General features: G+C 44.6%; 1 protein-coding gene across 2 annotated transcripts in view; it reads left to right on the forward strand.

Moving 5' to 3' along the window:
- Nucleotides 1-6,566: 6,566 nt before the first annotated feature.
- Nucleotides 6,567-19,967, forward strand: part of FAM107A (family with sequence similarity 107 member A) — a 65,131-nt gene continuing 51,730 nt past the window's right edge. Inside the window, exons 1-2 of one of the 2 annotated variants that reach the window (XM_063123432.1) lie at nt 6,567-6,738; nt 7,433-7,505. In XM_063123432.1, coding sequence (XP_062979502.1) covers nt 7,482-7,505 — 24 coding nt within the window. In that variant the 5' untranslated portion in view covers nt 6,567-6,738; nt 7,433-7,481. Of the gene's footprint in view, nt 6,739-7,383; nt 7,506-19,967 lie in introns of those variants that run through there. The other variant, XM_063123431.1, reaches the window with a different exon arrangement.

Genomic DNA, 19,967 nt, shown 5'->3' on the forward strand with positions numbered 1-19,967 from the left:
CACATCTAGTGTGGATCGACCTGTCTTTCTCCCCCCTTCCTCGCTTGCTTGCCTGGTCACCACAGGTACAAGGAAGAATTTCCATTCAGTTCGCATTTTGATACGAACTTATGCAGTTCTTGCTTCTCAAATCAGTGTGTGAATTGTAATGCAGTTATCCTTCGGTATTCACACCTCTCCGGATTTTGCAATGCAGTTCTCCAAACAAAAAATGTGCACAAAAATGCATATATTAAGAGAAAGTTTACACACACAAAATGCTTAGGTTAGGGGAAAGCATGCACAGACATGTGTAACTGTTTGCACAAAATGTCTATATTGGGCCAAGGTTTAGACAAGAACGTGTGTATTAGGAGAAACGTGTATGAAAATGCATTAAAATGGGGCCTTTTTGTTAAAACAATAAGTTGCTGTAACCCAATGCAGAAACTGGACAGAATGAGCTGAAAGTTGGGAAAATGAGAAATTGACAGATTTGCCATCCATCCCTAGCACCAGCACACTGGGGGTTGGACTCAGTGGCCTTATAGGTCCCTTCCAACTCTACTATTCTATGATATAACCCCAGGGGTAGATGCTTGGACCACAGAGCCCAAGCAGGGCCCACCACTCGTACCAGCCCTGGAGGGGGGTGGCTCTTTAAAATTAGTGCACTAATCAGTGCTGGGCAACAGCCATTTAATTTTCCCACCATGCTCTGGAGAACTCAATGGAGCGTGGAGCTGGCCCTGCCACCCTCTGCTGCTGCCACTCCCACCTACACTTCCTGTGGCTCAGAAACAAAGCAGCATTCCACAGCCTGGGCCAGGAGGAGGCTGCACAGGTCCCATCTCAGTCACCCTGCTGCAAGGTGCTTCATTTGGTAGCCGGAGAAGAAGGGATGGGTGATGGTAGCAGTAGGGACCGTGAAGGAATGAATGGGAAGGGAAAGATGGACAGCAGCCTTCAATTCACCGCTGTGCACTACTGCAGTGTCAGACATGAAACATATAAGTGGAGCTTAGAGAAAGTTCATAGCACTGTGAACATGTATTGCTAAATACACTCCACTACTCTTCTAAGCACCAAGAAGTTCCAGAGGTGCAGCACTTATCCAGTCTGGTTTCCTTTGGAAGGAGGTCATTGGAGGCTTATTGGTGTTTTGTGATATTTTTATTTATTTACAAATATACAGGTTGAGCATAGTTGGAAGGACACAATGAAACACCCAATAGGCAGTCCAGGTCCACTTTTTCAGCATTAGATACGTGGGATAGGGATGGGTGAGGGTTTTTTGGTTGTTCTTTTCAGTCCAGTCTGGATAAGAATTTACCAAAATTCACAACAAGTTCTCCATATTGGAGACCAAAACCACCATGAAATTAAATACATTTGAATGGGAGAGAGACTGAAACTAACAAATTTGTCCATCTAGGTCCAGGGCTTCGAGTGCTTTCTCTTAAAGCTCTGGGTTCAAATTCTTGTGCTGAATTAGGGTTGCCACTTCTTTTTATGACAAGTGTCTCAACTTTAACAGCTACATGGCCAGCAGGTGCACCATGGCCCTCTATGCTTGGAATAGCTGTCGCTATTGAATTTGGCTGGTGGAGATGGGTGAGAATTACATTTCTGTTTTGTTTTGTTTTTTATAAGAACGTTTGAAAATCTGCAAAGTTCTTCAGATTCGGGAAAGAAAGAACATGAGATTTTAAAAATTCAAATGTAGGAGAAAGGAAAACTGAACAATTTGTCCATCCCCACCATAGGGAGACAGACAGCACCCCAAATGCTGCTACTGTTTACAGAGACAAAAAGTTTGGCTCTCAGTAAGCCTCTGCCTAACTCAAAATTGCACTTTCTTTCTTTCTTTCTTTCTTTCTTTCTTTCTTTCTTTCTTTCTTTCACATTCTACCTCCTCCGCCAGGTAGGGGGGAATAAAAATTTGTCATCTCACCCATCACCTATACCTTCTTAGTTCCCATGGAGACACATCACTTGAATTCATCTAACAAAGGAATGTGCCCGACCAGACCTGTCCAACCAATTTGACTTCAGCAATCCTCTTTTTCATATCACAGTCTTACAATCATAGAATCATAAAGTTGGAAGGGACCTTGGAGATAATCTAATCCAACCCCCTGTTCACAATGATATTATATGTGTCTTCAGCCTTAATGTGGGTCTTTACTTGTTCCATTAAATCGATCTGATGGTTGGTTGGTGTTGGTGTTTTTAAGGTCAATCTCTTTTTTTATTAATATTTTAATTTTACTCACGTTTAAATTTATTTCAATTACTCTGCTAAAATGGTGTATTATTTTCTGTGTCTAAGTTTGTATTTCTGGTTCTACCAAATGCATTTAGCACAAGCCTGCAGAATGCATGCTCAATGTTGTGTGACAAATATTCCTGTGCTCTATACCAGTGGTGTGCAGAAAATATATCTCCGGGTGTTTTGGACTTCAGCTCCCTTCCTTCCTGGTCATTGTTCCGGGTCTTCTGGGAGTTGTAGTCCAAAACATCTGGAGATCTACCATCTGCCCACCCCTGATCTGTACAATACAAAGATTTTCAGAGAACAGTGTGAATTCAACAATCCACAGTTTTACTTTGTAACCAGTAGGTGGAAATCTTCCCTTAAGAAGTAAAGAACAGAACAAATGTTTGACTTTGTGTCATAAGAAGATGGAACCAATTCTTTTCTGTACTTAAATCACTGGGCATCTTATTCAGACAGTACATTTACGTAGCCCATTAAGAATTAAGCAGTTTTATATTTCATTCATTTAAATGGAAAATAATTAAGCCCATCGTTAACTCTCCCACTGAAATGAATGAGATCTATTTACATTTCTATTTATGTAGATATTTATGTTCCACTTTTGAGCCTCAAGTGCTGTTTTGGGGCCCTGTGCTATTTTATTATTTATTATTGAAATTTCTGTACTGCCCCTTCAGTAGAAATTTCCAGGGCAGTTTACATAAAAGGAAAATAAACACACACACTTAAAATGCAGGTAAAGCAAATCAAACTAATGATGAAACACAAAGATTAAGAGGAAAGAAATCTTAACGATTGTTATGAACTGCCCAAAGAGCTTTGGCTATCAGGCAGTATAACAATATAATAAATAAATAAAATAAACAACCAGATAAAAATGATCAGCAAGGTTAAATGCAGAGTGGCCACCTATGGACTCGATGGCCTTGTAAGCCCCTTCCAACTCTGCTATTCTATGATTCTATGAATCACGCAAAAAGGAGGACAAAACAAGACAGTGATTTGCATAAAATCTTCATATGGTGATTTATACCATATTAGAAATCATTATTATAATTTAAATCAAAATACAGTACATTCTACCATAGGGTGGAAGACTGTGACCAGGTGCCTGCCTCTTCAGTCTGCTGTCCAGGTGCTAAGTGTGAATGGATGGCCAATGATTCTTTCTCTCTAAACTGGAATTGGACAAGACAACCCTTCAAATAGAGAATGGTGCTCTGGCAGTCTGTAAAAGAGGACAACTGGCCAGCCCAGCTAAAAGGCATGGGAAAATAAAAATGTCTGCCTGGAGCCAAAGGGACAATTAAGTATTTGGCAAGCAGACCGGTCTTGGGAGAGTTTTCCATGCTACTCTTAGCTGCCAAAGTAAGGCCTCTTCCACAAAATTATTATTATTATTATTATTATTATTATTATTATTATTATTATTATTATTTATTTATATAGCACCATCAATGTACATGGTGCTGTACAGAGTAAAACAGTAAATAGCAAGACCCTGCCGCATAGGCTTACAATCTAATAAAATCATAATAAAACAATAAGGAGGGGAAGAGAATGCAAACAGGCACAGGGTAGGGTAAACAGGCACTGGGTAGGGTAAAACTAACAGTATAAAGTCAGAACAAAATCAAGTTTTAAAAGCTTTAGGAAAAAGAAAAGTTTTTAGCTGAGCTTTAAAAGCTGCGGTTGAACTTGTAGTTCTCAAATGTTCTGGATGGGTGTTATTGGCCATAAACTGGGGGTTATTGGCCATAAAGAAATATCTGCCAACAACAAAAAAGAGACATTTTACTTTTTAAAAAATTGAAAGGCAATTATAAAGGCAACTGAAAGGCAAAATAACTGAAGCAATAAAGAACCATACTTTTTTAAAAAAAATTAATAAATGCATATAACCACTTACCATATTTTATAAACATTTCTAAGAACTAACAGAATAATCTTTTAGCTATCAGCTGGAAGAAATCTTGATGGGAACTTGGGGGGCAATCTCTAAGGCAGAACCATAAAGGGGCAAGCCATATGATAAATGGTGGGCGTGACCATGGCCACTCCCACCTGTCATCATTTGCTGCCTAGCTGAAGTGCCACTCGGTGCTTGGGCCAGGAACCAGGCTTCACGGCACATAGGTTTTCCCTATCAAGGATGCCCCATGCACACCAAAAGCAGCAGCACAGAGAATCCCTCCAGTACATTATTGGAGATAACAGTGGGGGTTCCTCTTCCTTTACCCTCCTCAACCCCTAGTATAGGCTGGGAGGAGCATGCTAGGAGTCCATGCTAGGAGGCTTCAGTTTCACTGGAGACTCAGTTCAGGGAGGAAGGCCTGGATTTATTGACGTAAAGCTGATGATGTCAGACATTTTTTTTTTAAGCCATGAAGAATATCTCACTCTGAATTTCTTGGCTGAAGAGTCTAATATAATCAATGGGCATATCCTAGCCACATTACAGACTTAAAACTGGTTAAGTCATTTCCTCGGACAGGCAATTCGGGAAACACCTAAAAAGAGGTGTTAGGGATCTCTGGTAGCAGAATTCTCAGCACCTTACCCATCCACAATTCCCAGGGTTTGGGGGAGGAAGTCATTACAATGGTAAAAAACTGCTGGTATAAGTTGGTTAAATTCACTAAGATGGCACATTGTTTTAACTGTTCTAATTGTTTTACTGCTTTTAAATTATATATTGTTTTAACTTGGTTTATGGTTTAATTTGTTTTTAGCTGTGTATATTACCTTTTATACTGTATGCTTTTATCTGTACGCCACCCTGAGATCTTAATGATATAGGGTGGGATATAAATGTTTTAAATAAATAAATAAATAATTGTAGGTAAAATGCCAAAGGAGGCTTTCATTGCATTCCCCAGCCTGCCTCATTCACGGAATTTCACAAGGAATCCGGACGACGTCTTCCACTCATGAGCCTCCCTTACGAGAAAATATCCACCCGGGAGGAAAAGACAGCATAGCTGCAGCATGCCTTTGGATTGGTCGCACCAGGAACCCCCTGGCCTGGAAGCACCCCATGATGCCAGAGAGCTCCCCGGGCACCTTACAAAATACCACAGCTATTATCTCATATGACAGACGGGCTCTAAAAGAGGGTGGCTTTCTTAAGGTCACAGGAGTTCTTGAAATTACACTGAGGAGCAGAAAATGTACAAGCCCTTATCTTTAGTGATGCCTCCACCACAACCTATGTTTTTGAAGGCTCTGGGAGGAGGGCTTGTGGATTTCATTCAAGGCCTCTCCTATATTTTCCTCCATAATTTGTACACTGGATCAAATGAGGATTATGGCCAAAATCCGGATCACAGGATATGCTCTTAACCCAATAGGGTGACCATATGAAAAGGAGGACAGGGCTCCGGTATCTTTAACAGTTGTATAGAAAAGGGAATTTCAGCAGGTGTCATTTGTATGCATGCAGCACCTGGTGAAATGCCCTCTTCATCACAACAGTTAAAGCTGCAGGAGCCCTGCCCTCTTTTAAGCTCTGTCCTCCTTTTCATATGGCCACCCTGTATTGCACCATGTTAACTACGACCATACTACAGGAGATTATTAATACAGTTAGGAGGCAACTGTTAAGGCCTGTTCAGACAACACGCTAAACCATGGTAAAGCCACTAACCATTTTGCAGAAAATGGTTAATGAGTGGTTATGCAGCCACCATGGCTAGGAACTACACAACATACTAAATCATGGTTCACATGACACGCTAAGCTGTAATATTTAGCTCAAAATACTTAACCACCATGGCTTAGCATGTCATCTGAACAGAGTCACTGAATTCAAGAGGACCCAGTGGTGCAGCTATGTAATTTTAGACCCTGCTCTGGGTCTAGACAGCCATGTGCATGACTTCACTTGTGAACCCCACAATTAACATTTCTCTCCTTCTTCCTGATACGTTAGAACAACAACAAAACTGTTTGCCAATCCTGACTAAAAAAAAATGCATTTCACACTCACTTAAATCATAGCACTACCATGACAAAACAAATAAAATGGGAGTTTTCTTCTGTTGCCCTTACGATAGGCTTCTCTCTGGTGGTCGTGGCTGGGCTGTAGAGCCCTGGCCTTTGGCTCCAAGATCCAGCTTGCCCTGCACCACTGAGAGGACCTACATCTGAGTATACGTGCATAGGATTGCCGTTTTTAAGCAGTATATATTAAACCCCATACAGCAGAGACCTGAGTCTATTGGCTCAGGCTAATGTGCTCTGTGGCTCTCTGCCTTCACATTATGCAACTCCATGGCTCCTTCTCTTTCTCTGTAGGCAGCAGCAAGTATTTGGGGAAGCGGGGGAGTGAGTCCAGAACTCGCCTGGCTGTCTGATCTCTTCAACCAAGCTGGACCACAACTCAGGCTTGTTCAGCAGTAACCTACCGCCTGGTTTCTCCAGAAGTGGGTCTCAGAGTGCTTCTTTTCCCCAGGTTCTTTTGCCAAAGCTGCACTGAGGTGAGGAGCAAATGGTGTGTGTGTGTGTGTGTGTGTGTGTGTGTGTGTGTGTGTGTGTGTGTGAGAGAGAGAGAGAGAGAGAGAGAGAGAGAGAGAGAGAGAGAGAGAGAGAGAGAGAGAGAGAGAGAGAAGATGGCACAAATCCCCAAGCAAGGAAGGAGTTGGCACCGCTGGGGTCCAACTGTGCCGCGCAGGTTGAATTCCCTCTCAGATCGGCTCTGTGTTCTGTGACATCGCGCTGTGTCAAGTCTGATTACTCTAATCTTCAACTGGCTTTCACAATAAGGAACTCTGCTTAGAAGCTGGGCACCAACAGCATGAAAGCTGCCTTTGTGTGTAGCCCCGGCAGTGTGCAAGCCGGTCGTTAGGTGTATATGAGAAAGAGAGAGAGAGAGAGAGATGAATTCTTTACATGCCAGGATAAGCGGTCAAAGGAAAACTTTTTTGCTCATCACCTTGAAGATCTTGCTACTGTTTTTCTGCCCCTCTTACTCTGTGAGTAAACGGGCATGCAAGGAGCAGCACATCAGCACCCTCTCCAGGGCTGGATGCAGGATGTGCCTGGCCACAAATAGTGGCAGGCACAGCATGGCGGAATAGTAAGGGTCCACCAAAGGGCCAGTATTGTGTGTGTGTGCGTCTCTCTCTCTCTCATACACACACACAGATGCACGTGTACTACGAAATCATCCAGGAGGGTAAATCCAAATCGCTGCTGAGGACAACATTGAACTCCTAAAATCATGGGAGCAGCTCATGGGAAAAAGGTAATGGTTTTATGGTTTGTGTTTGTACTTTGGATTGGATAGCACTGCCTAGCTAGCAGGAATTGGGATAAACCATTTGAGACAGATCTGTTGGGTACGGGATGGCTAAGAAACAGCCGCCCTATGGACTCTTGTCTCACCTGTCATCTGAATAGAATCGTTCTACCCAATCAGACAGACAAATTATTCATCTTTTGGGGGAGCAGGAGGGAGTTTTGTAAAACCCAGGAAGAGAGAAAGTGGGGCCTAAACTGACAACTGGAATGCTGCAGGTATTTGGGGTCAGTTTTGAAAAAAATGGTTCCTGGAGTGATTCCGATGCGTTGCCTATATTGGCCTTCCCCAACCTGGCGCCCCCAGATGTTTCAACTACAACTCCCATCATCCCTCAAAAGGATGATGGGAGTTGTGATCCGACACGTCTGGGGAGCACCCAGTTGGAGAAGACTGGCCTCCATGATTAATTCTTTCAGCCAAATAAGTCAGGCTACTAACAGAGACTTATAAGTCATTTCTTGAATTGCAGCTCTCCAGGATTTTAGCCTTAAGGGATTCCCTGTGCTTACATTTGGTAAAAAAAAAAAGGGGGGGGGGATGAAACTAAGGCCAGGGGGAAGTTCTCAACTCAAACACCTCAAGTTGACAAGTGTATTCACTTCCAAACATTTTCAATTATGTTTTATATTTATGACTTGTTTAATACCACCTTCTCTGCCAATGTGCCTGCAGTTTGAAGCACGGTCTATTGCATTATTCAAAAAGGGAAAGGGATGGGGAGGAAAGAGGAAAAGAAGCAAGCTGCAGGTCCCATAGCCACTGAAGAGGGCCATTCTGGGCGAGAAACAGCCAAATGGCATTTGGTCCCACGCAGGGACAGAACTTTGCAGTCTCACTACCTCCTCTGCTGCACCCTGTGGCTATGATGGAGAGAGTTATGGTTAGGGAGGAGCCACGAGGCACTTTGTCCTGGTCAAGCAGTGGTGTCGTGGAGCCAAGGATCACAGAATCAAAGCACCTGGATTTATTTTTATTAACAGAGAGAATTTATGTCATCCGCCTCCCCCACCCCACCTGTCAGACTCTCCTGTTGCCTTTGAGCTTAGCTGCAATCCTCACAATTGCTGGGGCGGGTGGGCTGATGGGTTTTCCCAGCAACATTATACTGTTGTGAGCCATGTAATGCAAAGTATTCTGGGATGGCTTGGACCTAATCTACACCGAGCAGAATATTGCACTATGAAAGTGCAATAGTCTGGCCGGTGCCAGACTATTTTGCACCCTAGGCAAGGTGAGCTACTTTCACACACACACACACACACACACACACACACACACACACACCAGAAAAAAAATGCCAACTTTGATTTTTAAGAACATATGTTTCCTGGAAAAATAAGAAGCACAAAACTTGAAACTGCTAAATTTATTTTAAAGTGCAAGAAATATGTCATGCCAATTATAGCAAACAAATTGGAAAGGAGCATCTACGGGTCTAAAATGCATTATTTAATAGGAATATCACCTCCAAATCATCCCCCCAACTCACACGCGCGCACACACACACACACACACAGCATCACTCACTCCAAACAAACACACGCATGAACACATGCATTCACTCAAAGACCCCATGCACCCATACATTCTCTCTCTCTCTCTCTCTCTCTCTTTCTCTCTCTCTTCCGGGCGCATTCCGGAAGTCCAAACGTGGAGCCGCCCCACCCCCACCCCAGCATCCCTGGCTTCGCTTCGGCTGGGCGGGCGCGGTGCGCCATCTCGCCCGCCCAGGCCCAGCTGAATCCTCGAGCCGGCCCAGCTCACAGCCAACGTACGTGAGTGCTGCACTGTACCCAGCGCCCCTCTTAGCTTGGTGCTCTAGGCGGCCGCCTGAGTGGCCTCTATGGTAGCACCGGCCCTGGTCAATGGGCCCCAACAATTGACAGTGCACTTCAATACCGCTATAAAGCAGTAGTGTGGCGCCTGCCTTTTATATACCGCTTTCATAGTGCAATATCCTGCTTGGTGTAGATTAGGCCTTGGTCTTGAAAGGGCAATGAAGACCCAATGTCTTTATGAAAGACCTGGTCCTGGTGACGATGAGAAGGGCTAGAACTAGTTTGTTGATACGGATCCACACAGCGGACTGCATTTTTGGACTCTCATGGGGATGGGGTTGAGGGCATGGCTATGGATCTGTCATGATGAGCACCTGCTCTTCACTATTTACTTCTGCACCAATTTACCAAGCTAATGGAGGAGGCCTTGCTATCCCTCCTCTCCCTCCGAGTAATGTTACACGCTCCCCACTTCTCCAAGCAATGCTCAGAGCACCGCCACTTGGATATTGGTTTCCTTTGCTGGAGAGAGCGCTGGAGTCGAAGCGATTGCTAGCCCTACCAAAGTAAACAGCTCTGATGTCGGAGCAGCAGGCCTGCCTTGACAAAAGAAACGTAATGCTTAGGCTGTGGGGGGCAGGGAGACACTTTTTTACCCCCAAAATCTGCATTCTGAGGTCTCTGGGTTTCTGGTGTACAAATGTTGCACCTGGTGCTGTGGCACACCTTTCGCATTATGCACTGCAGCACAGAAGAGCTTTGGATGGGCTCTAGAAAGTTGAGAGGGAGTTGCAAAGATAGGAATGTGAGATAATAATGGACGTCGCATTCCTGAGTGGCTACAGAAACTAAGGGTTTCGGTGTGCTCTGCTTTCCGAAACGCTGCCTGCTGCCCTGATACACCAGAACATCAGAAGCTGCCTTATGCCATGTCAGACTTTTGGTCAATCTGGCCCAGGATTGTCTACTCCAAATGGCAGTGGTTCTCCAAGTTCTTAAGGAGAGGTCATCTTTCTCATGCCCAGCTCCCTTATCCCTTTCAACAGGGGGATGTCTATACATAGAATCATAGAATAGTAGAGTTGGAAGAGAAGGCAATCGAGTCCAACCCCATGCTTAATGCAGGAATGCACTTTAAAGTATCCCTGACAGATGGCTGTCCAGCTGCATCTTGAATTCCTCTAGTGTGGAATTTCTCTAGCTCATTACCTCCCTAGGTAACTGGTTCCATTGTCGTACTGCTCTAACAGTCAGGAAGTTTTTCCTGATGTCCAGGAACACTTTGCCTACTCGTTCCCCCCAAACCCCACAGCGTCGCTGCTGCAAAGCAGCATCAATGGGTTATATGGCAGGAGTGAGTGTGGGCTATCCAGCCAGGAAAAATTACAGCGCACCATTGTCAGACGGCAGCAATGGGCAAAAACCATCAAGAAAATTGCAACCCCCCTTTTTTCCTGGCAACTTTGCGCAACTTTGAAAGCTTGTAGCGGCGCATCTGCACTGCTACTCTTCATTTAATTTATATGATATTATTCATCATAACTGCCCTTCTTTCATTCCCCAGACTTTACTATTGCTACGGTGGCCATTATTAGCCACGGTGGCTGCATAACCACTCATTAACCATTTGCTGCAAAATGGTTAGCGGCTTTACCATGGTTTAGCATGTTGTCTGAACAGGCCTTAACAGTTGCCTCCTAACTGTATTAATAATCTCCTGTAGTATGGTAGTAGTTAACATGGTGCAATACAGGGTGGCCATATGAAAAGGAGGACAGAGCTTAAAAGAGGGCAGGGCTCCTGCAGCTTTAACTGTTGTGATGAAGAGGGCATTTCACCAGTGCTGCATGCATACAAATGACACCTGCTGAAATTCCCTTTTCTATACAACTGTTAAAGATACAGGAGCCCTGTCCTCCTTTTCATATGGTCACCCTATCGGGTTAAGAGCATATCCTGTGATCTGGATTTTGGCCATAATCCTCATTTGATCCAGTGCACAAATTATGGAGGAAAATATAGGAGAGGCCTTGAATGAAATCCACAAGCCCTCCTCCCAGAGCCTTCGAAAACATAGGTTGCGGTGGAGGCATCACTAAAGATAAGGGGCTTGTACATTTTCTGCTCCTCAGTGTAATTTCAAGAATTACACTGAGATAATAGCTGTGGTATTTTGTAAGGTGCTCGGGGAGCTCTCTGGCATCATGGGGGGCTTCCAGGCCAGGGGGTTCCTGGTGCGACCAATCCAAAGGCATTCTGCAGCTATTCTGTCGTTTCTTCCCGGGTGGATATTTTCTCGTAAGGGAGGCTCATGAGTGGAAGACGTCGTCCGGATTCCTTGTGAAATTCCGTGAATGAGGCAGGCTGGGGAGTGCAATGAAAACCTCCTTTGGCACTTTACCTACAATTATTTATTTATTTATTTAAAACATTTATATCCCACCCTATATCACTGAGATCTCAGGGTGGCGTAAAGATAAAAGCATACAGTATAAAACAGTAAATATACACAGCTAAAAACAAATTAAACCATAAACCAAGTTAAAACAATATATAATATAAAAGCAGTAAAACAATTAAAACAGTTAAAACAATGTGCCATCTTAGTGAATTTAACCAACTTATACCAGCAGTTTTTTTACCATTGTAATGACTGCCTCCCCCAAACCCTGGGAATTGTGGATGGGTAAGGTGCTGAGAATTCTGCTACCAGAGATCCCTAACACCTCTTTTTAGGTGTTTCCCAAATTGCCTGTCCGAGGAAATGACTTAACCAGTTTTAAGTCTGTAATGTGGCTAGGATATGCCCATTGATTATATTAGACTCTTCAGCCAAGAAATTCAGAGTGAGATATTCTTCATGGCTGGGGAAAAAAATGTCTGACATCATCAGCTTTACGTCAATAAATCCAGTCCTTCCTCCCTGAACTGAGTCTCCAGTGAAACTGAAGCCTCCTAGCATGGACTCCTAGCATGCTCCTCCCAGCCTATACTAGGGGTTGAGGAGGGCAAAGGTCACCCTAGTTAAGCCCACCCCCTACACCCTGCCCCTTGCCCTGCATTCCCATGCCTACCCTGCACTGGGATCTGCCCCTAACTACACCCACTCTCTTAATCTGAACTGAAGCCACCACTGACAGATGACAAAAAAACATGGGCAGGATCTCGACTACTGGTTATAACGGTTTATAATGGTTTTGACAACTGTTCAGGCCCAGGACACATTACATATACTGTTTTCAAACTGTTTTTAAAGTGTTGTATCTTGCTTGGTGTAGATCTGCCCATGGTGACATTAGAGCAATACAAAAAGTCACGGTAAAATGACACATCGAAAAAGCACAGTTTTGCGGGGAATAGCACAATGTGGCTGCGAGGTGGCGGCTGCGTCATATAAACAACAGGGGCGCAACTGCACAGCCACAACAGGGTATATAGGCATGTCCCAGGAGACGCTGGGGATTGAACCTGAGACTTTCCGCAGGCAAAACGTGTGCTCTCTCATGGAGCTACAGCCCCCTCCCCTTCCGGTCGCGTGTCAAATTGTCCCCTCCAATCCAGCAAAGAGCCTTGCGGCACCTTAAAGACAGATTTATTGTAACATAATAAGCTTGAGGCGGATTTCCTTCCATGAAAGCTTGTGTCCCAATTAACCTGCTGGCCTTTAAGGAACCACTTGCCTCTGTTGCCTTACAGTAACAGGCCAACATGGCTACTTCTCTGGAGGTTTTTCCAGCTGTGGTCTCACCATGTAAAAAAGAAAAAAAGAAAAAAAAAGCACCTCATTCCTGCCCTTTATCTTCATTAAGCCTCTATCAACTCCTTTTTTATTTGTGGGGAGAGAGAGTTATTTTAGACAAAAGCCTATTAGCTTGACCTGTCAGTCTCCTGATCTGACCTAATCCCATTGTCTGGTGTCTTATTTCCTGGTTAATATTGTTGCCTGTCAGGGACTTGAAGGTTCTTTACACACTATATAAGTGCATCAACTGCATTAGTCCTTCTGTGATACTCCCTTGAATTCGTATTCATTTATAATTGTCATGTAACCTGACTACGGCTGAGCTGTGTGTAGAAAACTGCAGGGAATTCCCCTGTCACTGGTACTACTGTTTACACTTTTATGGCTGGATTATTTTATTGGTTGGTTGGTTGGCTGGCTGGTTGGTTACATTTATAGCCTGCCTTTCCTCAAGGAGCCCAAGGGGGTATACATGCTGTTCCTCTTCCTCCTCCTCGCTGTTTTCTCCTCACAACAACAAACCTGTGAGGTAGATTAAGATGAGAGTAGGGTGACCATATGAAAAGGAGGACAGGGCTCCTGTATCTTTAACAGTTGTATTGAAAAGGGAATTTCTACAGGTGTCATTTGTATATATGGGGAACCTGGTGAAATTTCCTCTTCATCACAACAGTTAAAGCTGCAGGTGCCCTGCCCTCTTTTAAATCTGGTCACTAGTATAACTCCTGCTGCTTTAATTGCGGTGATGAAGAGGGAATTTCACCAGGTTCTCCATATATACAAATGACACCTGCTGGAATTCCCTTTTCTATGCAACTGCTAAAGATACAGGAGCCCTGTCCTCCTTTTCATATGGTCACCCTAGATGAGAGACAATGAGAGAAACAACATCACCCAGGCAGCTCAAGGGTTTAATCAGACAGGTGTTCACTTCTGCACAGGAGAAAGAGAGGTGCACAGCTTCCAAATATTTTTTAAAAAACTCTGAACCAAAGGTCTGCAAAGTGGTGAAGCAATCCCACTGAAGTGGAGAGGAGGTATCCTTGCCAGTGTGTAAAACATCATGTGTGTGCAAAACCATATTCTATAAGACAGGAATGTTGAACCTCTCTCTATTGCCTACATATTGTCTGGCTCGCTGCCATCTTAGCAAGCAAGTGGTATCAATGAAGGATGAGGAGAAGCATCAAATCATTTCATGGCTACCAATCATTTCATAATTTCACGGCTTTTGTGCAGTTTTTCCCCCATTCAAAAAAGGCTGAAATGCCTCTCCCAGGGCTTCGTTTCTGGCAGTAAGGGCTTGAAAATGAAATATTTGGGTATTTTGGGCCCACCCCTTTTGCCTTTGGTTCCACCCACCACTGGAATGTGGCTCCCAAAATGGAATTCAGCCTCTTGGGCTGAAAGGGGCTCTGCACCTCTCCTTAAATAAAGTCACCTCAGAGTCATTTTCTCTGAATTGAACTAGGCCTCACGTCTTCTGTTACTTTTCATTTGTAGAACCTTCTGTCCCTTTTATCCTCTTTCGTCACCACTTGCTTTCTTTTTTAAATTGCCCACTTGCTAAACAGAGAACAGGAGAAATAAAGCCGACCATCCAAGAGATGAAATGTGTCGTCCCAACTACTAGACTGCATGTTCCTCCTTTGGGGAGAGGAAAGGGAGCAAAAGCAGACAAGGGAGCAGTGTTTTGTGAGCAGCAAAACAGAGGGCAGCATTATAGCTCTAAAGGGAAAGGCTGCTTTTCATCCAAAAGGAGCAGGCTAAGGGGAGCCCTGGCTGTTTCCATGGGATTAGCATGTAATGCCAGCTACAAAGACAGCTTGCTCATGTGTTTTTGCCAGCTTTAGGACCTGGGACAACATCTCCACAAAAGAGAAAGGAAAGAAATGCCATGGCTAAAAGACGGAGCCTTTCTTTCAATTTGCTTTATGCATTTCTCTTCGAGGAGGCAACGGCGGACAAGTGAAAAAGACACACACACACACACACACACACACACACACACACACACTGCTGCCTCCCAAATTGGGATGGGAAGGTGGGTTCGTAATTGGTTTTCCTCGTGTGTAGAAGATCAGATTGGCTCCTGCCAAGCATCTGACAGGATGAAAATATTATTTCTGCAGCATAGCAACCGGTAGGGCCTGTACCAGCAGCTGGGCAACCTGGGCAGCTGCCCAGACTCATTAGGCCGTGAAGCGGCCCACTGGAGCCATCGCTGCCAGCCAGAGGAAGAGCTCCATTTTGTCCTTCTCTCTAGAATCCTAATTACAGGACGAGGGCGGCACATGGAGCTTGAGAGCTCTGGGCAGCATTGGACAGTTTCTAAATCGATTGTTTCTAAAGCCTCCTGAATGGAGCAGGCTGCTGGGGTTACAATATGGAAAGGAGGACAGGGCTCCTGTATCTTTAAATTTCAGCAGGTGACATTTGTAGGCATGCAGTACCTGGTGAAATCCCCTCTTCATCGCAACAGTTAAAACTGAAGGAGCCCTGTCCTCTTTTGTATCTGGTCACTCTAGGCAGGGCTCGTGCAGCTTTAACTGTTGCGATGAAGAGGGGATTTCACCAGGTGCTGCATGCATGCAAATGACACCTGCTGAAATTCCAGTTTCTATGCCACTGCTAAAGATAGAGGAGCCCTGTCCTTCTTTCCATATGGTCACCCTATAAGAAGCAAGAATCAGTTATACCACAGCTTTCCATGTGGCAGGCATGAAAGTAAAAGTTTAATACCGTATTTCTTCGATTGTAAGACACCATTGATTGTAAGACGCACACTAATTTCAGTACCACCAACAGAAAAAAGCTTTGATTCTAAGAATAATAATCGCACCCGCAAGTCTAAGACGCACTCCGTTTTTAGAGATGTTTATATGGGGGGGGGGGGGGAGTGTGTCTTAGAATCGAAGAAATACGGTACTTGATCTGTGCCTACTATGAAGGCCTGCTGACTGTGTAGCCAGCAGAGGGCAGTGCAAGGATTTCATTATTACCATGTGCTGTGTTGGTAAGTTCTGTTGCAGCCCATTGTAAGGATGGTAAAAACAGAAACAAGGTGTGGAAACAAAAGTGGACCTTTATGGGGCACTTGAGTTTCATACAAGCCACATAGAGCTATAGTTCCAAGAGAACCACAGTGAAGGCCAGGGGCAGACAACCCAATGCTCTCCAAATATTTTAAACTACAACTCCAATCATCCCTGATCATTGGACATGCTGGCTGGGTTTGATGGGAGTTGTGATCCAAGCATCTGGAGGACATCAGGTTGTCTACTCCTGGCTGAAGTGCACCTGGTCTCTGCTTGTTAGATGCTGAAGTCTGAATTGCATGGGTCGCACTGGAGCAGCAGGCAAGGAGATTGCCTTGTCTTACTTTTGGGGATTGGACAGGGCCAACATCAAGGGTAGGTATGAGTGAGCACCTCTGCTCAGCCTCAGCAAAGGCCCACTGACCAGAGGACCCTGGAGTTGTTCCTCCTCTTCACCTTCCTTGGTCACCTTCCTCTCACTCTGGCCCAGACTACAGTGGTGGTAAGAAGGAGGAACAGTAGATGACACTTCCGAATTACTCCCCCGGCTCTCTGCCATTCAAGCAAACAAATGGTAGCAACAATGAGAAAGAGGGTGAGGAGCAGTTAATGAAAAGACAGACCCATTGAGGGTATCTTGTCCAAGGGTCCCCAACCATCTGTCAGGGATGCTTTAGGGTGGATTCCTGCATTGAGCAGGGCATTGGACTCGATGGCCTTATAGGCCCCTTCCAACTCTACTATTCTATGATTCTTTGAAAACCCTGGAGCCAGCACTGGGATTGGATAAACCAGGCTTTTGGTTTCTTCCAGTTCTATAGATCTGAGGAATATGAAAGATCTTCATCTGGCACTGCAGTGAGCTAATTATCAGAACCGGCAGCATTTCCTCCAATACAGAGATCAGTCAAAACGGCTGGCATAAGGAAAGAATGAGGTCGCCAGTAGAGAGATATCTTGTCCCTGGTCACATATCAGTGAGAGTGGAACTAGGCAACGTCAATATAGTGCTTCTGCCATGTGACGTCGCTCCGGGGCCAATCTGGGGTCAACCCAGGGGTGATGCCTGGTGGAAGATGACCAGCGATTGGTCGCCTTCCACCAGGAAAAGGGCGGGGAAGGCTCCGGGACCAGATGGCCACCCAGAAACCCCATGCTCCCTCCTCAGCATTGGGATTACACACCACTGCCCTGGGAGAGGGAAAGCATGAAGTTGAAGAGGAAGGTGGCGCCATCCCAGCGCCGTGAAGACAGGTCCCAGAAATGAGTCCTCATGTCTTGCTTGTGGGCTCCCCATAGGCATTTGGTTGTCCACTGTAGGAAACAGTTGCTGGGGAACATGGGTGGGAAGGTGCTGTTGCACCACATATCCTGCCTTGTTGGTCCCTGGCCAATGGCTGGTTGGCCACTGTGTGAACAGAGTGCTGGACTAGATGGACCCTTGGTCTGATCCAGCAGGGCTCTTCTTATGTTCTTATATTCTTAAACAGGATAGGCCTTTGAGTCTGTTCCAGCAGCCTTCGCATTTTGTTATGACTCGGGCAAATGCAGGTGTTGGAAGATGACCTGGGGAGGGAAAGTGGCATCTTGAAGGTATGGTTTAGACACCCTTTTCCACGCTCCAATATTTTACTTGAAGTCATCACCATACCATCAACTCTAATCTCAATCTACAAGGGTTTAATGGCAACCTGTCTTTGACGTCCTTCAGCTGGAATAAGGGTGTGGTTGCGGTTGGCACTCTCTACAGCTTTGTGGGTAAAAGGCCCATGCATTGCTAAAATCTAGAATGCAAACAAAGCAGATATTCTCTGGGTCCTGTAAATTCCGCAGGGCTCCACCCTGATGATGCCAAATAGGCAGAATATTTACACAAACCATATTTGTTGAAGTGCTGCCCCCTTGGACTAAAGATAAGATTATGTGGCAAGATTGTGTAAATTATCAACCCTACATGAATGGAGGTATTTATATTTCTGTGGGAAGAATGTTGGGAAGACTTTAGGAAAGTCAATACTAGGGTGTGTGGATATTTTATGTAAGTAAGATGAATAAAGGAGAAAGCCCCAAAGGTTAAAACATCCTAATAATGTTTTACTTATGTGTAGAAGAGTACAAAAGTCCTATTTGCAGGTTTCTCCTGTTGAGAAAGCAGAGTTGCTTTTACGTTCACAAGCAGTCAGGGGAGGGGGTACTCCATTGGGACCATAGCATGGGGAAATGGGGGCTTTACCCCTTTGCCCCCAGCTCAATCCCAGTCGGAATTTCCCCCTCCTCCATGTCTTCTATGCTCAATGGGAGAAAAACTCTGGACAGCTCTGCACAAAAGACCCCTTTCCCCCTTGGGGTAATGGTGCCCCCCAATGCAAAACTATTCCCCAAGAACAGCACTTTTCTTTTCACTACAGGAGCGTATAAGCAACAAGAAAGTTATGTAGGAGAAAGTTGAAGGGATGCACATGGGAACACTATTAGGGTGGGTGCTAAACCTGTTCTTCATCCCCAGTGATCCCAGCCACTTAGACTCAAGCCTGTCTCACCTCCTCATCTGCTCTTGGTCACACCATAATGTGACAGAATAGTGGGGACTGGCTTCTATGGGTTTCTTCACACGAGCGAAATAAAGCATGCTTGTGACTGGCAGCTCACGGAAGTTCACGGGTCCTTTTGATGACGTTGTGAACTTCCTAATTCTTCTGAAATACCTCGGGATTTCCTACCATGTGCAGCCAAAGCTGCATTACAAAACACCCACTAGAGCGTGCTGTCCCATTCAATACTATGAAGAGGGGAAGTTTTCAATTACAGAACACGTGGTCGCCCCTCTCCTTCCATGTAATTCAGCTTATTACAATTGTGGAAGAGAAGCAGGAAGCAAAGCACCAGTAAGCAAAAGCAATTTCCCTTTAATCTAAAGAAGCCCTACATATTGCAGACCACTGACAAATAACTATGACACGTTTTGCTTTGATCAACTTTTATCAAAACAATACCAAAAACTACTTGTAGTCAGCTGGTTTTGCACTGGCACAACTGTATGAGGAGAAACTAGAAAAGAGGCCATTTGCTCTGTTGGCTGTCAATTATGGCACATTACAACACTATGGCAATGCAATACTGTCATAACAGCCTATTAGTGACACTCTGGCTTGTCTCAATATGAAATCATAAAATTTCTGTTATTAAAAATCCATCAGGGTTGTTGTTGTTTTTGCTAAGCCCAGCCAGAAAGTGATGTCACAAAATGATTACCGTTCAAGCCCTGTCCTTTCTCAAACTCTCCCTTCTTCTTCCTGGGATGGAAATTGCAGATTTATTTTTCCCCTCTAAAAGTTAGAAGATCAGTAACACAATGTCGCAACAAGCACACAATACTCCGAAGAGCATTGTGCAACATGATACCTCTTGAAACCCGCTGTGTTGAGGTCAGGGAATAAAGGTAATATAATCTTTATGCGTCACTTAAAAAATAAGCAGACGCCGCACCTGCACCTCTGCGCATGTGGGTAGGGAATAGGAAGGACAAATAGGAGAAGCTATGGCATGCTGACAAAGTGATGAGGAGAAAAATCTATGCAGCTCAGGCTAGCAATCGATGTAACAAAACCCACGGCAAGTGGATTAGAGCTAAAGAGGACACTCCTCCCTCAAAAACTGATGGATCTGGGAGGTTTATCCCATCCTATCTTGAAACTTCAAGATGGGTTAGAATGCAATTACAATAGTTAAAATAAACCTCCCAAGTAACACATGTTAAAAACATAAGAATAAGAAAAGTACCTGAGGACTGTGAGGGGGGTTACTACAGCCCTTGTGGTACAGTCAAGCTGTAGTAACTCCCTGACCA

The sequence above is a fragment of the Elgaria multicarinata genome, chromosome 3 (assembly GCF_023053635.1).
Source record: "Elgaria multicarinata webbii isolate HBS135686 ecotype San Diego chromosome 3, rElgMul1.1.pri, whole genome shotgun sequence".
In the NCBI taxonomy this organism is placed as follows: Eukaryota; Metazoa; Chordata; class Lepidosauria; order Squamata; family Anguidae; genus Elgaria; species Elgaria multicarinata.